Source organism: Pituophis catenifer, unplaced genomic scaffold, assembly GCF_029215685.1.
Source record: "Pituophis catenifer annectens isolate HBS135680 unplaced genomic scaffold, rPitCat1.0.hap2 SCAF_10, whole genome shotgun sequence".
Classification (NCBI taxonomy): domain Eukaryota; kingdom Metazoa; phylum Chordata; class Lepidosauria; order Squamata; family Colubridae; genus Pituophis; species Pituophis catenifer.
The window spans coordinates 20439528-20464092 of record NW_027256890.1 but is presented as its reverse complement, the minus strand read 5'-3'; the positions used below and the strand labels follow the sequence as shown (position 1 = coordinate 20464092).

Below are 24565 nucleotides of genomic sequence, written 5' to 3'. Positions count from 1 at the left end.
GAGTAGAGTAGAGTAGAGTAGAGTAGAGTAGAGTAGAGTAGAGTAGAGTAGAGTAGAGTAGAGGAGTAGAGTAGAGTAGAGTAGAGTAGAAGAATAGAATAGAGTAGAATAGAATAGAGTAGAACATAAATAGATCTGTGTGTTTATTTGGTATCTTTTTTAGTTTACTTTTTTAAAATAATCATATATAGGAATCTGATTATTAGGAAAGTGCAGAAGCATGGAAAACATCTTTGTGCGTGGTGAAAAATGTGGATTTCCCCCCCTCTGAAACTTGAGTCAGTTCCTCCTTAGTTTATGCTGCAGACTTGTGAAACTTCTCGTCATGAATTATATTTTCATCGCTTTTTTCTTTTCTTTTTTGCTTCTTTTTTCCCAAGATGGCTTCCTTTTGCCCAAGCCAGAGATCGAACAGGAGGAAGAAGGCGAAGTTTCCCCAACTATGAAATCCATGGGGGACACGCAGAGGGTCGAGCCCCTTCGAGAAGTGAAGGAGGAACCCGAAGAAACGAGGCTCTTCATTTCAGTGGGTGAGTCCTGAAATACCCCCAATATTTTTGTAACGGGGGTTGATTTACATAGAGGTCTCGCGTTATGACCACAGTTGAGCCTAAAATTTATGTTGCTAAATGAATGTTAGGCCTGGAAGCCATCTTTATCGTTGGGCTTTCAGGCCTGTGACATTTCCTACCTTGGGAAACTGGGAGTGGGGGTGTGTTGTAGGGAGTTGGAGAGATATCTAGCCATAATAACATTCTTTTCTCTGAGAGTCAAGGACATGCTGCCCTGCACCTGGAGTGGTGTGACTGGGAGGCATCTCCAGTTGGGACGATGCTTTGATTGAACCATGTGATGGACATGTGGGTGCAGGAGAAGGGACTTGGGGCTTTCTTTCGGGTGGGGAAAACCTGGAAGCTTTCAGATTCGGGTTTTACTCCGAAAAATACGGTAATTCCCACAACACTGTCAAATAATTTACTAAGACTGTATTACTATTCTTCTTCTCTTCCTTCCTAGTATCTACCTCTTCCCACTTATGACTATAACCATGTTGCTTGTATCTTTCCATTTATATTGGTTTTATTTGTTTCCTGGTACGATTTGATAGCTTATTAGTAACTTGTACTAGCACTAAGTGTTATAGCTTTTTGATTCTCAATGAATGTATTTTATTCTCCTTATGTACACTGAGAATATACACACCAAAGACAAATTCCTTGTGTGCCCAATCACACATAATAATAATAATAATAATAATAATAATAATAATAATAATAATGTGCACTTGGTCCACAACACACCTGACATAACAATAGTTGAAAAGAAAAAAGTATGGTTCATTGACATTGCAATACCTGGTGATGCACAGATTGAAGATAAGCAGCAAGAAAAAATCACAAAGTACCGGGACTTGCAAATTGAAGTTGAGCAACTGTGGAAAAAGAAATCGTGTGTTGTCCCGATTGTAATTGGAGCCCTTGGAGCAATACCCAAAGGGCTACCCCGCTATCTAGAAATTCTAAATTTGCCGGACTTGAACATTTTGACTCTACAAAAAACCACCTTACTCGGAACAGCTTACATCCTCCGACGATACCTTAACAGTTCCTAGGTCCTTGGTTAGGACTCGAGCTGCTTAGCTATTAACCACCCTCAAAGGCTGTGAATCTCACTAAAGTTTAAATAATAATAATAATAATAATAATAATAATAATAATAATAATAATAATAAAAAACCCCACCTTACTCGGAACAGCTTACATCCTCCGACAATACCTTAACAGTTCCTAGGTCCTTGGTTAGGACTCGAGCTGCTGAGCTATTAACAGCCTCAAAGGCTGTGAATCTCACTAAAGATTAAATAATAATAATAATAATAATAATAATAATAATAATAATAATAATAATAATAATAATAATAATAATATTAACAGTAAACCTTAACAGTTCCTAGGTCCTTGGTTAGGACTCGAGCTGCTGAGCTATTAACCAGCCTCAAAGGCTGTGAATCTCACTAAAGATTAAATAATAATAATAATAATAATAATAATAATAATAATAATAATATTAACAGTAAACCTTAACAGTTCCTAGGTCCTTTGTTAGGACTCGAGCTGCTGAGCTATTAACCAGCCTCAAAGGCTGTGAATCTCACTAAAGATTAACCAATAATAATAATAATAATAATAATAACAACAACAACAACAACAACAACAACAACTTTATAAAGTTAACTTTAAAATTCTATTCTATTAACCCGTATTACTTGGACCCCTGACAATCAGTTTGCAATTTATTTTTTTTCCCCCTACTTTGCAGACAAACGAGAAGGAGGGAAAAAATCCAGGCGGAAGGGAGTTAAAAGGCAATGGGAAGGGAAGTCGGCCGAGGAAGACGAAGGAGGAGGAAGAGGAGAAGGAGGAAAAGGAGGAAGGGCTTTAGCTTGCGACCTCAAATTGGACGAAACTTTGGACCGCACGCTGGAAGACGGGGCGAAGCAGCACAATTTGACGGCTGTCAACGTACGAAACATCCTTCACGTAAGTGTTGGACGCGGCTGTTGGGGACGGTGTTGGATCCATGAACAGGTTGTCCTCAACTTAACAACGATTCATTTAACGATCGTTCGAAGTTAGAATGGCCCTGGGGGAAAAAATGACTTAACACAGGTAGCTCTCGACTTAAACAACCGCCCGTTTAGTGACCGTAAATGAAGGTACAACGTCACTGGGAAAAAAGTGACTTAACGACTGTTGCCGCAATTGTCACGTGATCAGAATTCGGACGCTTGGCAACTGACTCCTATTTATGACGGTCCCGGGGGCGGGGTGTCACAATGGGGGAAAGCCAGATTCGCTTAACAAGCGTGGCGAGAAAGTTCGTAACATGGGGCAAAAACTCCCTTGACAAACGTCTCACTTAGCGACCGAAATACTGGGCTCAATTGCAGTCGTACGTCGAGGACCATTTCCTCGTGAGCGTTGGTCAGCGTCCCCTCCCCGGTCAAAATTTGGGCGCTCGGCCACCGGCGTGTGCTTAACGATGGTTGCAGGTCACATGATCATCCTTTCTGATCATCTCGGCCAAGCTTCCGTTCCACCGAAAGCCTGATCTGCTTAATGACCACATCATTCACTTAACGGCTGCAGCGACACCCTTAAAACCGTGGCACAGACGGTTGCCAACCCTCCCCTTTCCGTCGCTTCGCAAGGGAGATTTGGGACTCAATTATGGTCATCAGTCGAGGACTACAGATTTTTCCCATTCTTGCTTGGCTGCAGCCACCTGTTGTGACCTAGGCTTCCTGAGTCATTAAAACTCACGAGTAGTCCCAAAAACCTCTTTTATTGCAACAGCTGTGAATTACGTTCATTCACAGCCGAGTCCCAATTAGTTGCAAAAAAGTCAGGGAGAAGTCCTTCGGGATAATCACCAACCTTTCTCTCCCTTGACACGCTGCCAAAGACCTACTTGGCAAAGCCCCACAGAGTCCAGAATCAAACAGAGATGCCGACTGGGAACAGAATTAACAACGTTGCTTTCCTGCAAGGGGCCAACATGCCTTTGCTCCTCTTATGGGAGGAGCCAATCAACTCCAGGCCTTACTCCTGAGTCGTCCCTTTTGTTTTAACTGTTTGTGCCTTCTGGCAGCTCTGCATATGCGCACCCTAGGAACAGGCTCCTCCTGTTCCTCTGCCTCTCTGATGTCCGGAGGCTCTGGAGTCTGTGCATAACTCCCAGATGGCCCTGGCCCCATCTCTGCCTCTGACGCAGAGCCCTTGTCCAGGCCTTCCCCGGACTCCAGGACTGGCCCATGTTCCTCCACAGCCTCCTCACTGGCCGACTCCGCTGCCAGCTCTGCAGGCTGCTGGCGGACCACAACACCCACCGTAATTGACGGCTGCAGCTTAAAAAGAAATCATCCAGTTGAGAAACTCTTTTTTTTTTTTTTCCCCCCCCGCAGGAAGTCATCACCAACGAGCACGTGGTGGCCATGATGAAAGCTGCCATCAGCGAGACGGAAGACGCCCCGGTCTTTGTGAGTCTGGGGGCTCTCGGAAGAGAAGAGAAGGGGGAGGACGCCATTTTCAGATGGGGCCTGTATCTCCGCGGAAAAAAAAATAGATCCAGCAGGTCTAATCATAATTAAATTAAACAACTGTTTTCTCCATCTCTCTCTCTCTCTCTCTCTCTCTCTCTCTCTCTCTCTCTCTCTCTCTCTCTCTCTCTCTCTCTTTCTTTTTTCTCTCTCTATTCTCTCTTCCTCTTCCTCTGTTTCTCTTTGTCTCTTTCCCTCTCTTTCATTTTTTCTCCCCCCATTTCTCTCTCCTCTCTTTGTCTCTTTTTCTCTCTTTTCCCCTTTCTTCTCTCTTTTTCTCATTCTTTCTCTTTTTCTCTTTCCCTCTCCCTCTTTCTTTATTTTTCTTTCTCCATCTCTCTTTTCTCTCTTTCTTTTTTCTTCTCTCTTCTCTCTTCCTTTTCCTCTATTTCTTTATGTCTCTCTCTTTCATTTTTTCTCTCCCCATTTCTCTCCTTTCTTTGTCCCTTTTTCTCTTTCCCTCTCTTTCTCTCCCTTTTTCTCTCTTTTCTATTTCTCTTTTTTCTCCCATTCTTTCTCTTTTTCTCTTTCCCTCTCTCTTTTTCTTTATTTCTCTTTCTCCATCTCTCTTTCTCTCTCCTCTCTTTCTCTCTCTTTCACTTTTTTCTCTATTCTTTCTCTTCCTCTTCCTCTATTTCTCTTTGTCTCTTTTCCTTTCTCTTTCATATTTTCTCTCTCCCCATTTCTCTCTCCTCTCTTTGTCTCTTTTTCTCTCTTTCCCTCTGTCTTTCTTCCCCTTTCTCTTTTTTCTCTCATTCTTTTTCTCTTTCCTTCTCTCCCTCTTTCTTTATTTCTCTGTCTTTCTCTTACCCTCTTTCTCCCTTTTTCTCTTACTCTCTCACTCTCTTTCCCTCTTTCTCTGTCTCTCTTTCCTTCTCTCTCTTTCTCTTTTTCCCCCTTCCCCCAATTCAGGAGCCCAAAATGACACGGTCCAAGCTGAAAGAAGTGGTAGAGAAAGGAGTGGTAAGTAAAACCTAATAGCAGTATAGCTCGTTCGTTCGTACCTATACCGAAATGGTGGGGATTTTTTTTTTATTTTTATTTTTTTTATTATTATTAAATTTCTATACCTCCCTTCTCCCGAAGGACTCAGGGCGGCGAATAGCCAGAAGATAAAACACAGAGATACAAAATTTAAAATAGATTTGGCTGAATTTTAAAATACCCCATAATTAAACAGATTAAAATTTGTATTTAAAATTTAAATTTAAAAGAGGAGAAGATTTAGAGGAGAAGATTTAAAATTTAAAATATTGATTTCTATCCCGCTTTTATTCTTTTTATAAATAATCCAATCCAGCTGGCTTTCATGCCTAAAGCGGGACTAGAACTCACCGTCTCCTGGTGATTGGCCCAAAGTCACCCAGCGAGCTTTCATGCCTAAGGCGGGACTAGAACTCGCCGTCTCACCTTTTCTAGCCTAGTGCTTACCCAAAAATGGCTTGTTTTTCTTTTATTTATTAGTCTTTTAAGATACGGCAACAGATTCTCTCTGTTTTCTGAAACAGCTTGGATAAACGTGGGGCCATTTTCAGAAAATTCTAATTATAAATGAACGAATGCAAGCATTGATTCCTGAATGAATGGGGAGAGCGGAGTTTCCTGCATAGAATTCCTGATTTTCCTGCCCTTCCTGATTTATTTATTTTTTTTGTATTTGATGGCAGAGGTGCCAAATCCTATGTGTTGCTTCCTCAGGTAATACCAACCTGGAATATTTCTCCCATCAAGAAAGCCAACGAACTCAAGGTTAGTTACTCTTGAGATTTTAATAATATACTCTGGCAGGCCTTTTATTGTTTTTTCATACGTTGGGAATAGAAGCCCATAAAAATCTGGAAAATACACATATTTGCTGCGCTGGTAAATGGATCAGTTAGCAAATTCCTTTATCTGTGGGGTCTTAGGTGCTCTCTGAGCTTGGTGGTTTTATTCCAGACGTTTCACCACCCAACTAGGTAACCTCATCAGCTCTAGAAGGAAGGGGATTTTGCAGAGCGGAGGAGAGCAGGGTGGTGGGGAAGAAGACCGTGGGGTCTTCGGTGCTCTCTCGAGCTGGGTTGCTTTCCGTGCAGACCTCTCACGACCCAACTAGGTAATGTCATCAGTGCTAGAAAAGCCACCAACCTCCAAGACCACCAAGGACCCCCACAGTTCCTTCAGCCCTGAGCCACAAAAGAGTCTCTTCCATAAACTCTTTTCAAAACGTTTTTGCCGGATGGAAAACTAGAAAGATTAAATTAAATTCACCTCTCTCTCTCTCTGGCTTGCCTGGGTTCACCCATCCACGGAAGCTCCTTTCCCGCCCTCTTTTCTCTCTCTCTGTGAAAACTCACTTTTCCTTGTCCCCCCCCACTTCCCCATCGCTGCAGCCCCCTCAGTTCGTCGACATCCCGCTCGAAGACGACGATTCCTCCGACGAGGAATACCAACCGGAAGAGGACGAAGAAGACGAAACGGCGGAAGAGGTAAGCTTTGCAAATGGAGGCGGGGGAAAAAAAACAAACCGTCCCTGCACGCAGAAGTCTAGCATCTCAAGGAATAGAACTAGATTTCTGCTGGAGGGGATTTTTCAGCCCATCAGCCCGAGAAGCTAAACCATCAAATCTTTTAATCAAAATACCAGGAAAAACATGTCACCCGCCGGTTAAGCTGACACTCAAAAAGGTTTTCACGCTTTGGTTTTCAAAATGGGGCCGAATCCGCGCGATATTTTGGATTCCAATTTTGAAGGGGCGTTTATCCAGAGGGGGGTTTATTTATATAACAATAAATAATATTCGGCAGATCGAATCTCGCCAGGCTCAAGTTTGACTCAGCCTTCCGTCCTTCCGAGGTCGGTAAAATGAGGAGCCAGATGGTTGAGGGCGATAGACTGACTCTAAACCGCTTAGAGAGGGCTGTGAAGCCCTGCGAAGCGGTATATAAGTCTATGGGCTAGTGCTATTCCTTCCTTCCTTCCTTCCTTCCTTCCTTCCTTCCTTCCTTCCTTCCTTTTTTCCCCATCACTGGAGGTTTTCAAGAAAAGACTGGACAGTCACTTGTCTGAAACGGTCTAGTAGGGGGTTGGACTAGAAGGCCTAATGTCTCTCCCAACTATTCTGCTTCTTTCTTTCTTTCTTTCTTTCTTTCTTTCTTTCTTTCTTTCTTTCTTTCTTTCTTTCTTTCTTTCTTTCTTTCTTTCTTTCTCTCTCCTTACTTCCCTCCCTCCCTCCCTCCCAGGAGGTTGGACTAGAAGGCCTCCAAAGTCCCTTCCAATTCTGTTAATCTGCTATTCTTCCTTCTTTTCTCTCTCCTTCCTCTGTCTCCCTCCCTCCCTCCCTTCCTTCCTTCCCTCCCTCCCTCCCTCCCTCCCTCCCTCCCTTCCCCATCACTGGAGGTTTTCAAGAAAAGATTGGACAACCAGTTATCTGACATGGTCTAGGGTCTCCTGCTCGAGCAAAAGATTGGACCAGAAGATCTCCGAGGTCCCTTCCCAAACTCTGTTATTCTCTCCCATCGGTTCTGCCGTGGCTGCCGGTAGCGTGACCAGGGGAGACCGATCAGCAGCAGCAGCAGCAGCAGCACACACACAATCACACACACAGTCACACACCCATACAAACTCCGTCTGATTTCCTTCCCTGTTGCTTCTTTCCCCCCCCCCCCCTCCCAAGAGTTTATTGGAAAGCGATGTCGAAAGCAATACCTCGTCCCCTCGGGGGCCCAAGCGCTTTCGTTCGAGACCGTCGGATATGGTGGAGACGGACGAGGAAGGAGTGGCCCCCTTGGAGGTAAGCGGGGAGAGGTGTTGGGGATGGGGTGTCTTCACTTCCTCAATCCCCTGCTTTCCTCCCACGTGCTTGCTCTGGTTGTTCGGCGAAGCACCGCCGTTGTGAAGTGAATCAGGCAGTCCTTAAGCGAATCTGGCTTTCCCTGTTGAGTTTTCGGACCGGCTCGACCGGATCGAGCATTTCACTCCCGGATAGGCGGCGATATAAGTCCCCTCAATAAAGAAATAAAATGAAATAAACGCGGGGAGAAAAGTCGTAAAACTGGGCAAGGCTCCCTTCGCAAACGTCTCACTTAGCAACATCAATTTCGGGCCCCGTTGCGGTCGTAAGTTGAGGACTCCCTGTAAGGAATTAGCAGAAACCTTTTAACAATTCAGGAGATCGTTTTCGGTCCTGAAGCCATTCCGGTTTTTTTCTCGTCCAGGCCGAGAAGGGGTCCAGCCCTCCGGCCCAGCGACACGTCAGTGCCGAGGTCATCCCTATGGGCCCACCGCCGCCCCCCAAGCCCAAGCAAAACAAGGACACCGTTTTCATGGAGAAGCTCCATGCCGTCGACGAAGAACTGGCCTCCAGCCCCGTCTGCATGGATTCCTACCAGGTGAGATCTAGCGAATATCCTGTTCGCTCCGACGGGAAGGAAGCCCAGCTTCCAAGATCAGCTCTTAGCCCTCCCTGGGAAACACCCCTTAGGACTCGCGAGAACGACTGTAATTTTGAATTATTATTATTATTATTATTATTATTATTATTATTATTATTATTATTATTATTATTATTATTATTATTATTATTATTATTATTCTGCTTTTCTTACTTTATAAGTAAGGTGGGGAGCATACCCAATACTTCTTCCTTCTGTTTTCACCCGAACCTGGGGAGGTGGGATGGGTTGAGAGGGACGGGCTGGCCCAAAATCACCCAGCCAGCTTTCATGGCAGGACTAGAACTCACAATCTCCTGGGGATTGGCTCAAAGTCACCTCGCCGGCCTTCACGGCAGGACTAGAACTCCCAGTCTCCTGGGGATTGGCCCAAAGTCACCCAGCTGACTTTCATGCTTAAGGCAGGACTAGAACTCCCAGTCTCCTGGGGATTGGCCCAAAGTCACCTAGCTGGCCTTCACGCCAGGACTAGAACTCCCAGTCTCCTGGGGATTGGCCCAAAGTCACCTAGCCGGCCTTCATGTCAGGACTAGAACTCACAATCTCCTGGTGATTGGCCCAAAGTCACACCCAGCTGGCCTCCATGGCTAAGGCAGGACTAGAATTCCCAGTCTCCTGGTGATTGGCTCAAAGTCACCTAGCTGGCCTTCATGGCAGGACTAAAACTCCCAGTCTCCTGGTGATTGGTCCAAAGTCACCTAGCTGGCCTTCATGGCAGGACTAGAACTCACAATCTCCTGTTGATTGGTGCAAAGTCACATCCAGCCGGTCTCCATGGCTAAGGCAGGACTAGAACTCCCAGTCTCCTGATGATTGGCCCAAAATCACCCCGCCGTCTTTCATTCATGCTTAAGGCGGGACTAGACCTCACAGCCTCTTGATGATTGGCCAAAAGTCACCCCGCTGCCTTTCATGCTTAAAGTAGGATTAGAACTCGGAGTCTTTAGGTCATTATTTGTTGCGAGTGGCAAATGCTTCCGTTGCCAGCAATTCTTATCACCGCATGTTTTTCATCTTCAATAAATCTCGTTAAAGAAGACCGTGGGAATTTTTCTCGCGAGAACCTCTTCCAATGTTAAGACGCTCCCTTTCCTTCCCAGCCTCTGGAAGACAGCTTAATTGCCTTCCGCACCCGATCCAAGAGACCCCTGAAAGACGTGCCCCTCGGTCAGTTGGAGGCCGAACTTCGGGCTCCGGACATCACTCCAGACATGTACGACCCCAATACGGCGGACGACGAAGAGTGGAAGCAATGGCTGGGCGGGCTGATGAACGACGACGTGGAAAACGAAGGCAAGTTCGAACTCCAGATCTTCAATTTTGGGGTTTACTGATTACAACTGATTTGGTTTTATAGAAATGGCTAGTTTTGTATTATTCTGGAAAAAGTGAAAAGTTGAGGGTTGACGTCTGTAGAGATTCTCCGTCATCCAGGTCAAAGGTGCTTTTTCAGGAGGCAAGTGTGTCAGCATTCCAAACTACATTCGTTCCAGTGCTGACATAAGGAGGAGAAGAGGGGGCAGCTGGCAAGAGGACGCTTGACTTTTCACCTACTTATTTTCCCTGAAGATAATATCCCCTAGGAGATGGGATGGGAGGGGGGACATTCCTGGGAGCTGAAGTAGTAGATATGGGGAGAGTGATTTGGAAGAGGGCCAATGAGACGCAGAGAATTGGGGAACGGAAAGGGAAGGTTTGGGGTCAGGAAGTCAGTGTTGGCTACGACGCAGTCGGGGACAGATTGTCGTGCTTAATAAATGAAAGATTTCATCGAAGACTATTTGTTTGGAAATGCAATTTATTTGAGATGACACCGAAACCTGACAAAATGGACTTTCTGGTTTTTTTCTCTTGAAGACGTTTCACTTCTCATCCAAGAAGCTTCTTCAGTTCTGACTGGATGGAGGAGAATGGAAGGATTGATACTTTCCGAAGCATCGTTGGAAGGAATTCTCTCGTTAAGATAATGGCCTTTTTTTCCCTCCTCCAGATGAAGCTGACGATGACGATGATCCCGAATATAATTTTTTGGAAGATCTGGATGAACCGGACACGGAAGACTTCAGGAACGACCGTGCCGTCAGAATCACAAGTACGTTCCCCTTGTCTGCGATTAGTCCTCGTTTTACGACCACAAGACAGCCTGGAGTTGTGGTCATAAGCCATTGCAGTCGTATGTCAAGACACTACATGACCAGCAGGCAACAGAATTTCATTTTTAATGTGTGCCAGTGTTTCCACAGTAAAAAATGACAATAAAGGTTAATTCTATCTATCTATCTATCTATCTATCTATCTATCTATCTATCTATCTATCTATCTATTTATCTATCATCTATCTTCCTACCTACCTACCTATCTATCTATCATCTATCTATCTCTATTTCTACATCATCCATATCTATATCATATCTATCATTCTATCATCTTTCTTTCTATCATCTCTATCATTCGATTATCTATCTCTACATCCATCCATCCATCCATTCATCCATCTACCTTTCTATCATTCTATTATCTATATCCTATCTATCTATCTATCTATCTATCTATCTATCTATCTATCTCTATCTATCTATCTATCTATCTATCTATCTATCTATCTATCTTTAATCAATCTATCTATCTATCTCTATTTCTATCTCTATCTCTATAGCATCATCATCCATATCTATATCATATCTATCATTTTATCATCTTTCTTTCCATTATCTCTATCATTCTATTATCCATCCATCCATCTATTTATCTATCTATGTTATCTATCATTCTATCATTCTGTTATCTATATCCCATCCATCCATCCATCTATCTTTTTATCATTCTATCATCTATATCCCATTTATCTACCTACCTATGGTATCTATCATTCTATCATCTATATCCCGTCCGTCTGTCCGTCTGTCTGTCTATCTGTTTATCTATCTATCTATCTATCTATCTATCTATCTATCTATCATCTATGGTATCTATCTACCATTCTATTACCTATATCCCATCTACCCATCTATCTATCATTCTAACATTCTATTATCTATATCCCATCTATCTATCTACCTTCCTTCCTACCTACCTGTGGTATCTTATCATTCTACCATTCTGTTATCTATATCCCATCCATCCATCTACCCTGTTTTCCCCAAAATAAGACATTATCCCCTGATAATAAGCCCAATTGGGCTTTTGAGCGCATAGCAATAAGGCCAAGCGCTTATTTCAGGGTTCAAAAAAATATAAGACAGGGTTTTATTTTCGGGGAAACAGAGTAGATATCTACCTTCCAACGGTGTCTTATCTGTGTATCTATAACTGCAAACAACTTTTGTTAAAAAACAACGTTTTCAGGCGTTTTTAAGACGTCGCAGCCAGAAGTCCGGTGATTTCACTGACCCTCCTCTCCATTTTTGTGTCCCACAGAGAAAGAAGTGAACGAGCTGATGGAGGAGCTGTTTGAAACGGTGAGTCTTCCTGGCCCTCCGTTGGAACGGATCCAGCGAAGTCGCCGGCCAGTGCCTGCTTTTGTAAGCTCAATTTTCCAAAATCAGTTTCAGGATGAAATCAGCTTCCCTAACGTAGAGGATGATGGACAGGAAGACGAAGAGGGCACCGCTGAGGCCCGGCCCAATTTTAATACCCCTCAGGTGCTCAGGTAAAACAGCCTCACCTGCCCTCTTATTTTCATGATTGTCTTAACAGACAGGTGTCCGTCAAACAGGATAAAGGGAGCAATTTCTCCTTTTATTTCCATGCTTCTAGCGAAAAACCTTGCAGGCGGTCCTTGATTTGCATCCACAAATAGGAGCAGACGTTCCGTTGCTAAGCAAAACCGTTGTTAAGTGAGTTGTTCCCAATTTTAGGAATAGGAATATTCCTTATTGGCCAAAGCGTGATTGGACACACCAAAGGAATTTGACTCTGGCGAATGAGCCCACGGTATACCTAACGTCCTTTTTGTCACTGTTGCTAAGCAGATCACCGCAGTTGTTAAACGAATCACAGTGCCGCTAAGCGAATCCGGCTTCCTCCTTTGACTTTTGCTTGTGGGAAGCCGGCCGAGAAGGTCACAAATTGGGATCATGTGACACAACCGTTGTATATAGAAACGCCAGCTGAATTTTTGATCACGTATCTATGGGGATGCCAGGAGTGGTGTGGCGGCCTAGAGGTTAAGCTCTCACCACACAATCAGGAGGCTGTGAGTTCGATCCTAGGTAGAGGCAGATATTTCTCTCTCTGGGCACAATGAGAATATTAATCTGCTGAACAAAACTCCGCACTGGTGACAGGAAGAGCATCCGGCCAATAAACACTGCTAGCTCCATTCAGTTGCCCAGACTCCACCCTGATGCAAGGGATTATGGGGTCGTGAAAAGAAGATGATTTAGGGGGATGCCACAACGGTCATAAGCGCGAGAAGCAATTGCAGGTTAAATTGTTTTCAGCGCCTTTGAATGGTCGCTAAACGGATGGTTGTAAGTTGAGGCCTACCTGTAATTCAGGATAATAGCGATTACAGGGGTACCTGTTCTTCGGTACGTGGAATTTCAATTCTATATATATCTTATTAGCAGTTGTGGTCAGTTGGTGGGCAAGCAATGGCCTTTCACTGAACTTCAACTCCCAGAATGCCTCACTACTGGCGAGGCATGCTGGGAGTTGAAGTTCCACACAGCTTTCCCGTCTCTGTGCTGACCCCCAAGTCTGATCGATATAGGCTCTTGTCTGTTTGAGGGCTGAGGTCTCCTTATCTGTGGGGCAGGGGGCCCGAAAGGAACGGCAACCCTGTTTGGGAAGGGAGATAGAATAAAATTGGCTGGGCCTTCGCCTCCCTTCTAGACTGAGCAGTATCAGAAGCGGATGGCAAGATCACCTCTGCCTAGCTACAGTCGGGGAACCGGGTTATCAAGAAATACACAATTCCTCGCCTTACGACCACCATCGAGCCCCAAAAATTCCCGCTGCTAAGCGAGACAAGCTGTTAAGAAAGCTTTCCTCCACTCACGCAAGAGAGAAACCTTCGGGGCGCCGTCCTTCCCAACCCCTTGACTCCCTCCCATCCCAAAGGGCCCTCCCCCCCTATTGTGGCCCGCCAGCGGAGCCAACAGCAGAGTCGGACAGTGAGGAGATTGGGGAGGAACATGGGCTAGTCCTGGGGGCTGGGGAAAGCTCGGACGAGGGCTGTGCGTCGGAGGCAAAGAGGGAGCTAGACAGCAGTGAGGCAGAGGAACAGCTGGAGCCCGTTCCAGCTTTTGCAGGAAACAATTCGTTCGTTCCGAGACTCTGTGCCAAGTTTGGCCTTGTACTGCGTTTGGAAACTAGTTACGTGGCAGCTTGCCAAGCGAGATGAGGTCTGTGTTGATAAATATTCCTTTGAAAGACTGCTTGGACAGGCCTTGCCGACTGTGAATGAAAGGAATTCAGAGTCAGGTAAATAAAAGAGGTTTTATTGCCTGGACCAATTCCAGCTTTTTAACGGAGCCTAGGTCAGAACATTTATTTATTTTATTTTATTATTATTATTCGAATTTCTATACCGCCCTTCTCCTTTCGGACTCAGGGCGGTGAACAGCCAAAATAAAAGCATTTATACATAAAGTACGATTAAAAATAGATTTAAAATAATTAAATTTGGCTTCTTAAACATGCTTCTAGAAGGACCTTGTTTCTCTAAGAGGAGGGAGAAGACGGCAGGGCACGTGGTGGGGTTAGCATCCCCAAACCTGGTACCACCAGCCCCATCCTATCTTCACCCCCCCTCCCCCTCGGCGCAGGTTCGAAGAACCCTTGGCCAATCTGTTGAACGAACAACACCGGACGGTGAAGGAACAGCTGGAGCAGCTGCGGGTGAAGAAGTCGACGGTCAAGCTGCCCCAGGAGATGGAGAGGTCCAAGCTGCGGAACGAGAAGGCGGCCCAGACCCTGGCGCTGGACGCCGGGCAGAGGAAGAGGCTGCAGCAGCAAATGCAACAGGTTGGGTGTCCTGTACCCCGAAAGAGGGTTTCCTCCGCCGGAGGAATTCTTCCCCGTTCCACAGGACGCTTGCCCCTAAGCTTTAGCTCTCCGACTCCGGGGCGGGTGGTTTTTGGGAACGGGGTGTCTGCTGCTCTGACCACTGACCTCTCTCTCCCCAACTGTTCCAGCACGTGCAGCTTCTGACTCAGGTTCACCTCCTGGCCAGTTGCAACCCGAGCCTGAACTCCGAGGCCAGCACTGCCCGGCTCTTCCTGGTAATTTCTGACTTTTGAGAGTGAATGTGCTTCAGATGAGCTCCTCCTCTTGGTCCTTCTCCGTCTTTCCCTCTTCCTCCTCTATCTTCTCCTTCTCCTTCCCCTTCTCCATCTCCTCCTTCTCTTTCTCCTCCTCTTCTTCTTCTCCTTGTCCTCCATCTCCTCCTCTTTCTCCTCCTCCATCTCTTCTCCATCTTCTCGTCATCCACGTTTTCTCCTCCTTCTTGTCTATCCCTCCATCTTCTCATCCTCTATTTCCACGTCCTCCATCTTTTCCTTCTCCTTGTCCTTCTGCATCTTTTCCTTCTCCTTTTCCTTCTTCTCTATCTTCTCCTCCATCTTCCCCTTCCTCTTTCTCCTCCTCCTCCATCTTCTCTTCTTCTTCTCCTTGTCCTCCACCTCCTTTTTCTCCTCCTCCTTCATCTCCTTCTCTTCCTGTTTTCCATCTTCTCGTCCTCCACGTCTTCTCCTTCTTGTCTGTCTTTCCCTCCATCTTCTCATCCTCTTCATCTATTTCCATCTCCTCCATCTTCTTCTTCTCCTTGTCCTTCTCCAGCTTTTGCTTCTCCTTTTGCTTCTCCTCCATCTTCTCCTTCTCTATTCTCCTCCTTTTCTGTCTTCTCCCTCTATATCTCCTCGTCTCTTCGTCTTCTCTTCCTCCTTGTCTATGTCTTCCTCCTCTTCCTTCTTGTCCTCTTCAATCTTCTCCGTCTTGTCTGCCTCTGTCCTCATTCTCCTCAACTATCTTTTCTCTTTGTCCTTTTTCATCTTCTCTTTCTTTGTCTATCTTCTCCATCTCCTCCTCCTCCTTGTCTTTCTCCTCTTCTTCTTGTCCTCTTTCTCCTTCTCCATCTTCTCTTCTTCTCCTCCATCTTCTCGTCCTCCACCGTATTCTCCTCCTCCTTGTCTATCTTTCCCTGCATCTTCTCATTGTCGTCCTCTATTTCCATGTCCTCCCTCTTCTTCTTCTCCTTGTCCTTCTGCATCTTTTCCTCCTTCTCCATCTTCCCTTTCTCCATCTCCTCCATTGTCTTGACCTCCTCCTTGTCTGTCTTCCCCTCCTCATCTCCTCCTCCTCATCTATTTCCATCTCCTCCATCATCTTCTTCTCCTTGTCCTTCTCCATCTCTTCCTTCTCCTTTTCCTTCTTCATCTTCTCCTTGTCTCTTCCTTGTCTGTCTTCTTCTATATCTTCTCTCTTTGCCTTCTTTTCCTCCTTGTCTATCTCCTGCTCCTCTTCAGTCTTCTCCTTCTTGTCTGCCTCTGTCTTCTCTTTCTCCTCAACTACCTTCCCTTTGTCCTTTTTCATCTTCTCTTTCTTTGTCTATCTTCTCCATCTCCTCCCCCTTGTCTTTCTTCTCCTCCTTCATCACCTTCTTGTCTTTCTCCATCTCCTCCTCCTCCATCTTTCTCCTTCAACTTCAGGCTGAACTGAAGTCCCATGTTTTTTGAGCTTGGGCTGAAAAATTGGAGGAACGAATCCAGATGGATACCTGCCCTGCTTCCTTGAACCCTCCCCAACCCTTCCTTCACCCTCCGGTGTGATTTTCAGCGTGTTTTTCCTCCTTCCCTTCCTCAGAACGAGTTGGAAAGCTTTGCCAAGAGCTCCCTTCTCCTCAGCCAGCCTTCCAGCCCCGGATTCCAGACCTGTTTCCAGCCTTTTAACTTGAAGGAATCTCTGCAGCTGATCAAAGATTTCCACGCTCACGTCAAGATCGAGTGGAGCCCCCGGAAAGCCGTCAAAAAGAACAGTTGAGTGTCTCCCTCTCGTAAATTTAGATTATTTAATAATTATTTTGTTATGTTATGTTCAGATATAAATATACGTAAAAGATATGAATTAAGAGATATATGTATGGGGGTGGAAGAAATGGGTAGATTATGAGTTGAATAAATGTTAAATTAGGATTTATTATATAGTTATATAGCTGAAGGTTGCTTTGAAATGTATAATATAGGGGGGATACAATAATAATGTTAGAAAAGAAATGGTTAGCATGTGGGGTGGTGGTGTAAAAGGATGGTAAAGTATTATATAATTTGATATCAATTTGGATTTTATTTTGGAGAAGCCATGGGGGGAGGGGAGGGTGACGGGGGGTTAGGGAGGAGGGGGGAAAAAAAAGTGGGGAAAAATCTGTATTTGAAAAACTTTTTCAATAAAAATAATAATAATAATAATAATTTTAAAATACCATATTTTTCAGTATTTAGAAGAGGAAAACAACAACAAAAAAACGTTTTTGCCTCCATGCGTCCCATTTTCTGTCCTTTTTTCTGCCCGTTTTTGAGGCTTTCCTCAGCCCATTTTTTGAGGCTTTTTTCATGCCGTTTTGGGGGCTTTTTTGGCCCGTTTTGGGGGCTTTTCTCAGCCCATTTTTGAGGATTTCTTTTGGGATGTTTTTAACCAAAGAAATGGGCCAAAAAGGGCCAAAAAAAGGCCAAAGAAAGGCCCAACAACAGGGCGTGCGGAGGCCCCAAAATGGCTGGTGGGTGGGCGGGGCTTCAGCAATATTCAGTCTATAAGACGCACAGACATTTTCACCCCCATTTTGGGAGACCAAAAAGGCATCTTATAGTCCAAAAAATATGGTAATTGAGTGGGTAAGGAATTATTAAGAAAACAAGGAAGACATCGAGCGACACTCTTGAAAATCCATGCCAAAAAAAAAAATCCACACAGAGTCCTCGACTTATGGCTATAATTTCTTGTCACAAGTGAGACATCGGTTTGGTGCGTTTGGCCCCATGTTTAAGACCTTCCTTGCCACAGTCATTAAGCGAATCCATGCGGTGGTTAAGTTAGCAACAGGGTCGTTCAGTGAATCTGGCTTCCCCGTTGACTGCCGGTCAGAAGGTCGCAAAACGGGGGGGTCGTCACATGACCAACACCCCTGGAGGACCCTACAACCGTCATAAATATGAGTCAGTTGCCAAACATACGTCCGAACCTTGATCAGGTGACTGTAGGGATGCTGCAGTGGTCATAAGTGTGAGGACTGGTCCAAAGTCAGTTTTTTAAGTGTCGTAAAACTTCAGATGGTTATTAAACAAAGGTTTGTAAGTCAAGGTGCGATTTTGAGAAAGAGGTGGAGAGGATTTTTTTTCATTTTTTCATATTTTTAATAAAATATTTTTTTCGTATTTCTTTTTTTTTTTTTTAATAAACTAAAACCACTTTCCCAAATCCCGATCCTGAACTTTTTCTGAACGTTGCAAGAAAGGAATTAAAAAACGGATTATTATCATCTTCTCCTTCCGATTCTCTCTCTCTCTCACTTGATTCTTTTAGTGACCGATTTTGCTTGCTTGCCCAAACAAGTGGCCTGGATCCTGGCCACGCGCAGAGTTTTCCTGTACCCGGAGCTGCTGCCCACCTGCTCCTTCAAGGCCAAAACTCCCCGGGACAAGATCGTCTTCACCAAAGGAGAAGATAAGTACGTACATCTGCCTGACGTAACGGTGGAAATTCTGGGGCCCAATTTTGGTCGTACGTCGAGGTTTAGTCATCAGGGAGTTCGATTCAAGCTCTTAACATTTGTCAACAACCGTTTCTCTGAAATGTTATAGGGTTTCTTTGCCTGAGTAGGGGGTTGGACTAGAAGACCTCCAAGTTCCCTTTCAATTCTTCCCTTCCCTTCCCTTCCCTTCCATATTTCCTATTCTATTCTATTCCGTTCCATTCTGTTTTATTCTTCTATTTCTATTCTATTTCTTATTCTATTCCATTCTGTTTTATTCTTCTATTTCTATTCTATTTCTTATTCTATTCTATTCTGTTTTATTCTTCTATTTCTATTCTATTCTGTTTTCTGTTTTATTCTGTTTCGTTCTTCTATTTCTATTCTATTTCTATTCTAATTTTTATTTTATTCTATTCTAATTCTATTCTAATTCTATTCTGTTTTATTCTATTTCTATTCTATTCTTATTCTATTTTATTGTGTTCTGTCCTATTCTTCTATTTCTATTCTATTTCTATTCTAATTCATATTCTATTCTGTTTTATTCTTCTATTACTAATCTATTTCTTATTCTGTTTTATTCTGTTCTATTTCTATTCTAATTCTTATTCTATTCTGTTTTATTCTGTTCTATTCTTCTATTTCTATTCTAATATTTTATTTTATTATATTCTACTTCTATTCTATTCTTATTCTACCCTATTCTGTTTTATTCTATTTCTATTCTATTTCTATTCTTCTAATTCTATTCTTATTCTATTCTCTATCTCTATTTCTATTATTTCTATTCTGTACGTTGTCACTAGCCTAACTGAACACCAGCAGCGATGTCCCCCTTTTTTTATCAGGGCCGTTGTAACTTTGAACTGTCACTAAATGAACTATTGTAAGTCAAGGACTAACTGTCCTAAGTCTCCTTTTTTTATCAGGGTCGTCATAACTTTGAACGGTCACTAAACAAACTCATAAGTCAAGGACTACTTGTATTGTTCCCGATGTTCCCAGTCCTTCCTGACTCGCCTTCCTTTTCCTCGTTTCAGCTTGTTAGCGCTGGGTCTCAAACACTTCGAAGGCACCGACTTCCCCAAGCCCCTCATCAGTAAATACCTTCTGACCACCAAGACAGCCCACCAGCTGACGGGACGGATCAAGAACCGGAACATGAATCGAGTTCCCGACAACATCATCCGGGTCAGTTCCCACTAAAGCCTTCTTTTCTGGATTCTTCTTGATTAAATTAAACCATGGTCTGTTGAGGAATTCCTATCGAGATCCTCCATCATCCAGGTCACGGTTGTCCCCAAGGTGCTTTTTTCTTTTCAAGAGGCAACTGGACTTTCTGGTTTTTCCTTTTGAAAACGTTTCGCTTCTCATTCAGCTCTGACTTGGATGGTGGAGAATGGAAGGATTGATACTCCTTCCATGGTCATTTGCATCCTTTTTAGAGGGTCATTGAGGCCACTTGGAGGTTTATCTGCGTCCTCGGTGTCACCTGAGTGGTGCAAATGGGGTGTGGAGCCTTTTTGGAACTGCTGAAGGGACTGTTGTAGACTAGAGATAGATGGTGTACATTGGGGAAACAAAACAGCCACTTCACAAACACATGGCACAACATAACAGAACAAACCCATCAGGACAAGATTCAGCAGCCCATCTGCATTTCAAAGAAAAAGGCCGCTCTTTTGAAGACAGCAAAGTCCACGTTTTGGACAGAGAGGACCGCTGGTTTGAGAGAGAGGTCCAAGAGGCCATCTCGGTCCAAATTGAACAGCCCTCCCTCAACAGAGGGGGAGGGATAAGACATCGTCTATCTCCAATCTACCACACAATCCTTTCAGCAGTTCCAAGAAGGCTCCACACCCTATTTACACCACTCAGGTGACCCCGAGGACACAGGTAAACCTCCAAGTGGCCTCAACGACCCTCGAAAAGGATGCAAACGACCAGCTGTCTGCAAGGAGTATCAATCCTTCCATTCCCCTCCATCCAGTCAGAGCTGAAGAAGCTTCTCGGAGGAGAAATCTAGAATGGGACAAAAACTCACTCGAGAAATGTCTCGCTTAGCCACACAGAAATCTGGCGCTCGATTGCGGTCGTAATTTGAGGACTTCCCTTCTCTATAGATCAGTAGGCAAGGTCAGAAGTCCGATTGATCTGTTCTTTTATCGCTTCTTCCCGATCTTATCTCGATTTTCCAGTATTATAAAACCACGAAGCAACTTCCGGTTTTGCCCCGGCTTTGCGAGGAAATCCAGCCCGGAGATTGGAAGCCGCCTGCGGAACAGGAAGAACATCTGTTGCCCTTCTGGTTAAAGGTAAATTGTGGTGTTGGATGTGTCATGTGAGGCTTTGCTTCACAATTGTGTGGCACCACAACATATTTTCCTGCTCCGCTTAACAGATGTAAGTCAAGGACGGCCTGTTATTATCAGGCAGGCGTTAAAAATCCTTTAGGGAAATCTCTGTAATTCCACCTTTCTGGGACTCTCTCTCTTTTTTAAAGTATATTTATTTTGTCACGTGAAGGTCAAATACGACAACAGAAAAACAAACAAAACGGCACTAACCACAAAAATTAGCCTACGACAAAAGAGAAAAAGGGGGTTCCAATAGCAAATAAATTTAACTTTTAACGTATAAAATTCACCTCGGCTGGAGGCTGGGGAAAAAAAAAAACGGGGGGAGAAATAACTTTCTTGGTCTTTTTTTAATTGAAGTATATTTATTTGATCACAAAAAGGTAAAATACAAAAAATTGAGGGGGCGGGGAAACAGCTTTCTTGGTCTTTTTTTAATTTAAGTTTTATTTTAAGTATATTTATTTGATCACAAAAAGGTAAAATACAAAGCAGAAAAACAAACAAAACGACACTAATGAAAATTAGCGTAGAACAAAAGAAAAAAATACATTTATAGCAAGTAAATTTAACTTTTAGCATATAGAATCCACCCCGGCTGGATGCTGAAAAAAAAAGGGGGGGGAAACAGCTTTCTTGGTCTTTTTTCTATTTAAGTATATTTATTTTTATCACAAAAAGGTAAAATACAAAACAGAAAAACAGACAAAACGACACTAACAACAATAAAAATTAGCGTAGAACAAATAAATTTATCAATAAATTTACAGCAAACAAATTTAACTTTTAATATATAAAATCGACGCCGACTGGATGCTGGAAAAAAAAAAGAGGGAAAAACAGCTTTCTTGGTCTTTTTTTATTTAAGTATATTTATTTGATCACAAAAAGGTAAACTACAAAAGAGAAAAACAAACAAAGCCGCACTAACAAGAACCCCAAAAAATTAGCGTACAACAAAAGAGAAAAATATAGCAAGTAAAATTTAACTTTTAACGTATAAAATCCACCCTGGCTGGACGCTGAAAAAAAGAAGAAGGGGGAAAAAAAAGCTTTCTTGGTCTTGCTCTTTGAAAGTTCACTCACACACAACACAAACACAATTTCCTTTTATTTTCCGCTCTCTTCAAACACAATTCACACATAAACGCCTATATTTTTTTTCCTTTGTCTCCTTTTTTTGTCCCAGGCCAGCATGCCTTCCATCCAAGAGGCCATAGAGCAGCATCAGCAGCGCGCTAGAGCGGACTCCCAGGGCCCCGACGCGGATCCCAAGGCGGGAAGCGACTCCGCCCATCCCGCCAACCCCGAGTGTCCTCTGCGCATGCCCGAGGGCCTCCAGCTCATCCTGAGACCTCTGAGCAGCCGTTTCTGCCGCCGAATTTGGCGATGGCAGCGGCCAGCCGCCGCCAAACCCTTCCTGGTTCAACCGAGCTTTTGTTTGCCCCCGGCCGGGACAGGCGGCTTCATCAAAATGAGTGCCAAGCAGCCCCTGCCCGCCGCAGCCCCCGGCAAATTAGCAACTCACGTCTCCCCCTTGTCCCAACCCGCCTCGCTGGTCCAACCCTTGTCGGCTGTGCCGCACCTGAATCTGCCCTCCGCCCTGGGCCACGGCGCCCCTTTTGAGCTGCAAGGCGTCCTCTCCGCTCAGCCGTCGGGGCCACGGCCGTGCTTGGCCCCCGCGGTTCCCTCAAACGTCGTCTCTTCCCTTCCCGTCGCTTTCCACCCCAAAATGATCCTCCCGGCTTTGCCCTCCAACCGCGTCCGGAAGGCTCCTGTCCCGAGGGGGTACCAGAAGAAGAAGGCCCCCAAAGTGGTTCCTTTGCTGAAGGCTGCCCCGGTGCTTCATTCGACCCCCGTCATCTTCACCGTTCCTGCCGGGACGGTCAAAGTCTTAGGCATCGCCAACGGCTGTAACGTCCTGCAGCCCCTGTCCACCGCCACCAGAGCGGTCTCGGCCCCCCAGCCCATCCCCATCACCACGCTGCTGGTCAACTCCACGCCCTTCTCCTGCCCGCTCAACCAGTCCTTGGCGGCTTCTCCCACCCTGCCCTTGGTGGTCTCTTCCAATTCGGGCCCCACCCCGACGTCCGCGCTGGTCAAAGATATGGAGATGTCTACTCAACCGGTCAACAAGGTGGCGTCCGTTGGAGACGCTCCAGACCCTGGCAAGGCCAACCTCAAAACGGGCCCAGAAGAAGCTCCAGGAGATGTTGTTGGCTCGTGGTCCTCTAATCTTCACCCTGAGGTCCAAGCGGAACCTCCTGTCCAGGGTTACGTGGAGGTGGGCGAAGGCAGGCCTCCTGAGGTTGTAGCCCCCGCTCCCTTCTCCCACATGGCGGAGTTAGGAGACTTAGTCAAGGTGGACTTGGAAGCCACCAAGGAGACACCATCTTCAGAGGCAGCCCCCATTCCCCAAAATCCATCTTCAGAAGACTCTCCAATGAAAGAAGAGTTGATTTTGGGCCTCGGGCAGGGCCTGGAGGTTGAGCCGGCCTCGGCGGTCAAGAAGGAGCTGGAAGAAGTTCAGAATCAACCCGGCGGCGAGGAGGAGGAGGACGAAGAAGAAGAGACCGCCAACTCAACCGGCCCGCAAGCATCGTCGTCGACAGAAAGAAGTCACGCTTCTCCCGCCAACGTCGTCGGCAGCTCTGTGGCGGACAACACCAGTAACTCCTTGGGAAAGGTGGAGGCGTCGGCCAGCCAGGAGGGAGGAGGCGAGAAAGACGGGCAAGAGGAAGAGGAAGAGGAGGATTTTGATGATTACATCCAGGATGAGGAAGACGAGATGTCTTCGGCTTCCGAGGAATCGGTGCTTTCGGTGCCAGAACTTCAGGTAAGACCAGAACGGGGATTCTTCAATGCCTCCTGAGTTGCCTTCACCCTTCTCTTACCTCCTTCCTTCCCTCCTTTCCTTCCTTCCTTCCCTTCTTTCCTTCCTTCTTTCTTTCCTTCCTTCCTTCCTTCCTTCCTTCCTTCCTTCCTTCCTTCCTTCCTTCCCTCCTTCCTTCCTTTCCTTCCTTCCTTCCTTCCTTCCTTCCCTCCCTCCCTCCCTCCTTCCTTCCTTCCTTCCCGCCTTCCTTCCCTCCTTCCTTCCCTCCTTTCCTTCCTTCCCTTCTTTCCTTCCTTCCTTCCCTTCTTTCCTTCCTTCCTTCCTTCCTTTTCCTTCCTTCCTTCCTTCCTTCCCTCCCTCCCTCCCTCCCTCCCTCCCTCCCTCCCTCCCTCCTTCCTTCCTTCCTTCCTTCCTTCCTTCCTTCCTTCCTTCCTTCCTTCCTTCCTTTCTCCATCACTGGAGGTTTTTAACAAGAGATTGGACAGCCCTGTGTCTGAAATGGGATTGGGTCTCCTGTTTCAGCAGAGGGCTGGACTAGAAGACCTCCAAGGTCCCTCCCAGCTCTGTTCTGATTGATAGATCTGGCACCCATTAAGTATCCAACTTTAATTGATCAGATACTCAAAACAGGGTGCTCCTTCTTTGAGCCTATGAATCGATTTAATCACGAAGATCATCTGTAGGGAAAAGCCAAGCTTCATTTGTCATTGTTTTAATTTGGAGGGACGAATAAGGGGAGGGGGGTGCAGTTCAAAGTGGGGTGGGGTCTTGGATTGGCCCTGATCCAAGAGTTGTGCTGAATGTGCTCTCTGGGGGGGGGGGGTGTCTTCAGGAGACCATGGAAAAACTCACCTGGCTGGCATCCGAGAGGCGGCTGAGCCAGGAAGGCGATTCGGAGGAGGAAAACTCCCAGGAAGAGAACTCGGAGCCGGAGGAGGAAGAGGAAGAGGAGGAAGAAGGGGAAGGAGAACCTCTGGAGAGCCAACAGAAGGAGGACGAAATGGCCGACGAGGTTGTGGGCCCGGGGGACAGTCCGGCTTCCTCTCTCGCCTCGACCTGCGCCGCGCCGACAGTGGAGGCCAGTAGCAGCCCTCCAGGTCAGCTATCTTAAAAAATTGGGGTTTCCCCACCCCTCTTCTTGAAATAAGATC

General features: G+C 45.4%; 1 protein-coding gene across 2 annotated transcripts in view; it reads left to right on the top strand.

Annotated features, from left to right (window-relative positions):
- Positions 1-24565, top strand: part of GON4L (gon-4 like) — a 35899-nt gene that overhangs the window by 1764 nt on the left and 9570 nt on the right. For both annotated transcript variants that reach the window (XM_070950885.1, XM_070950886.1), the window contains exons 3-22: positions 381-530; positions 2320-2540; positions 3965-4039; positions 5012-5062; positions 5798-5848; positions 6472-6567; positions 7756-7872; positions 8297-8470; positions 9634-9826; positions 10524-10625; positions 11951-11991; positions 12079-12182; positions 14305-14503; positions 14674-14760; positions 16340-16511; positions 18053-18197; positions 19265-19415; positions 20423-20539; positions 21771-23417; positions 24247-24511. In XM_070950885.1, coding sequence (XP_070806986.1) covers positions 381-530; positions 2320-2540; positions 3965-4039; positions 5012-5062; positions 5798-5848; positions 6472-6567; positions 7756-7872; positions 8297-8470; positions 9634-9826; positions 10524-10625; positions 11951-11991; positions 12079-12182; positions 14305-14503; positions 14674-14760; positions 16340-16511; positions 18053-18197; positions 19265-19415; positions 20423-20539; positions 21771-23417; positions 24247-24511 — 4158 coding nt within the window. The remainder of the gene's footprint in view (positions 1-380; positions 531-2319; positions 2541-3964; positions 4040-5011; positions 5063-5797; positions 5849-6471; positions 6568-7755; positions 7873-8296; positions 8471-9633; positions 9827-10523; positions 10626-11950; positions 11992-12078; positions 12183-14304; positions 14504-14673; positions 14761-16339; positions 16512-18052; positions 18198-19264; positions 19416-20422; positions 20540-21770; positions 23418-24246; positions 24512-24565) is intronic.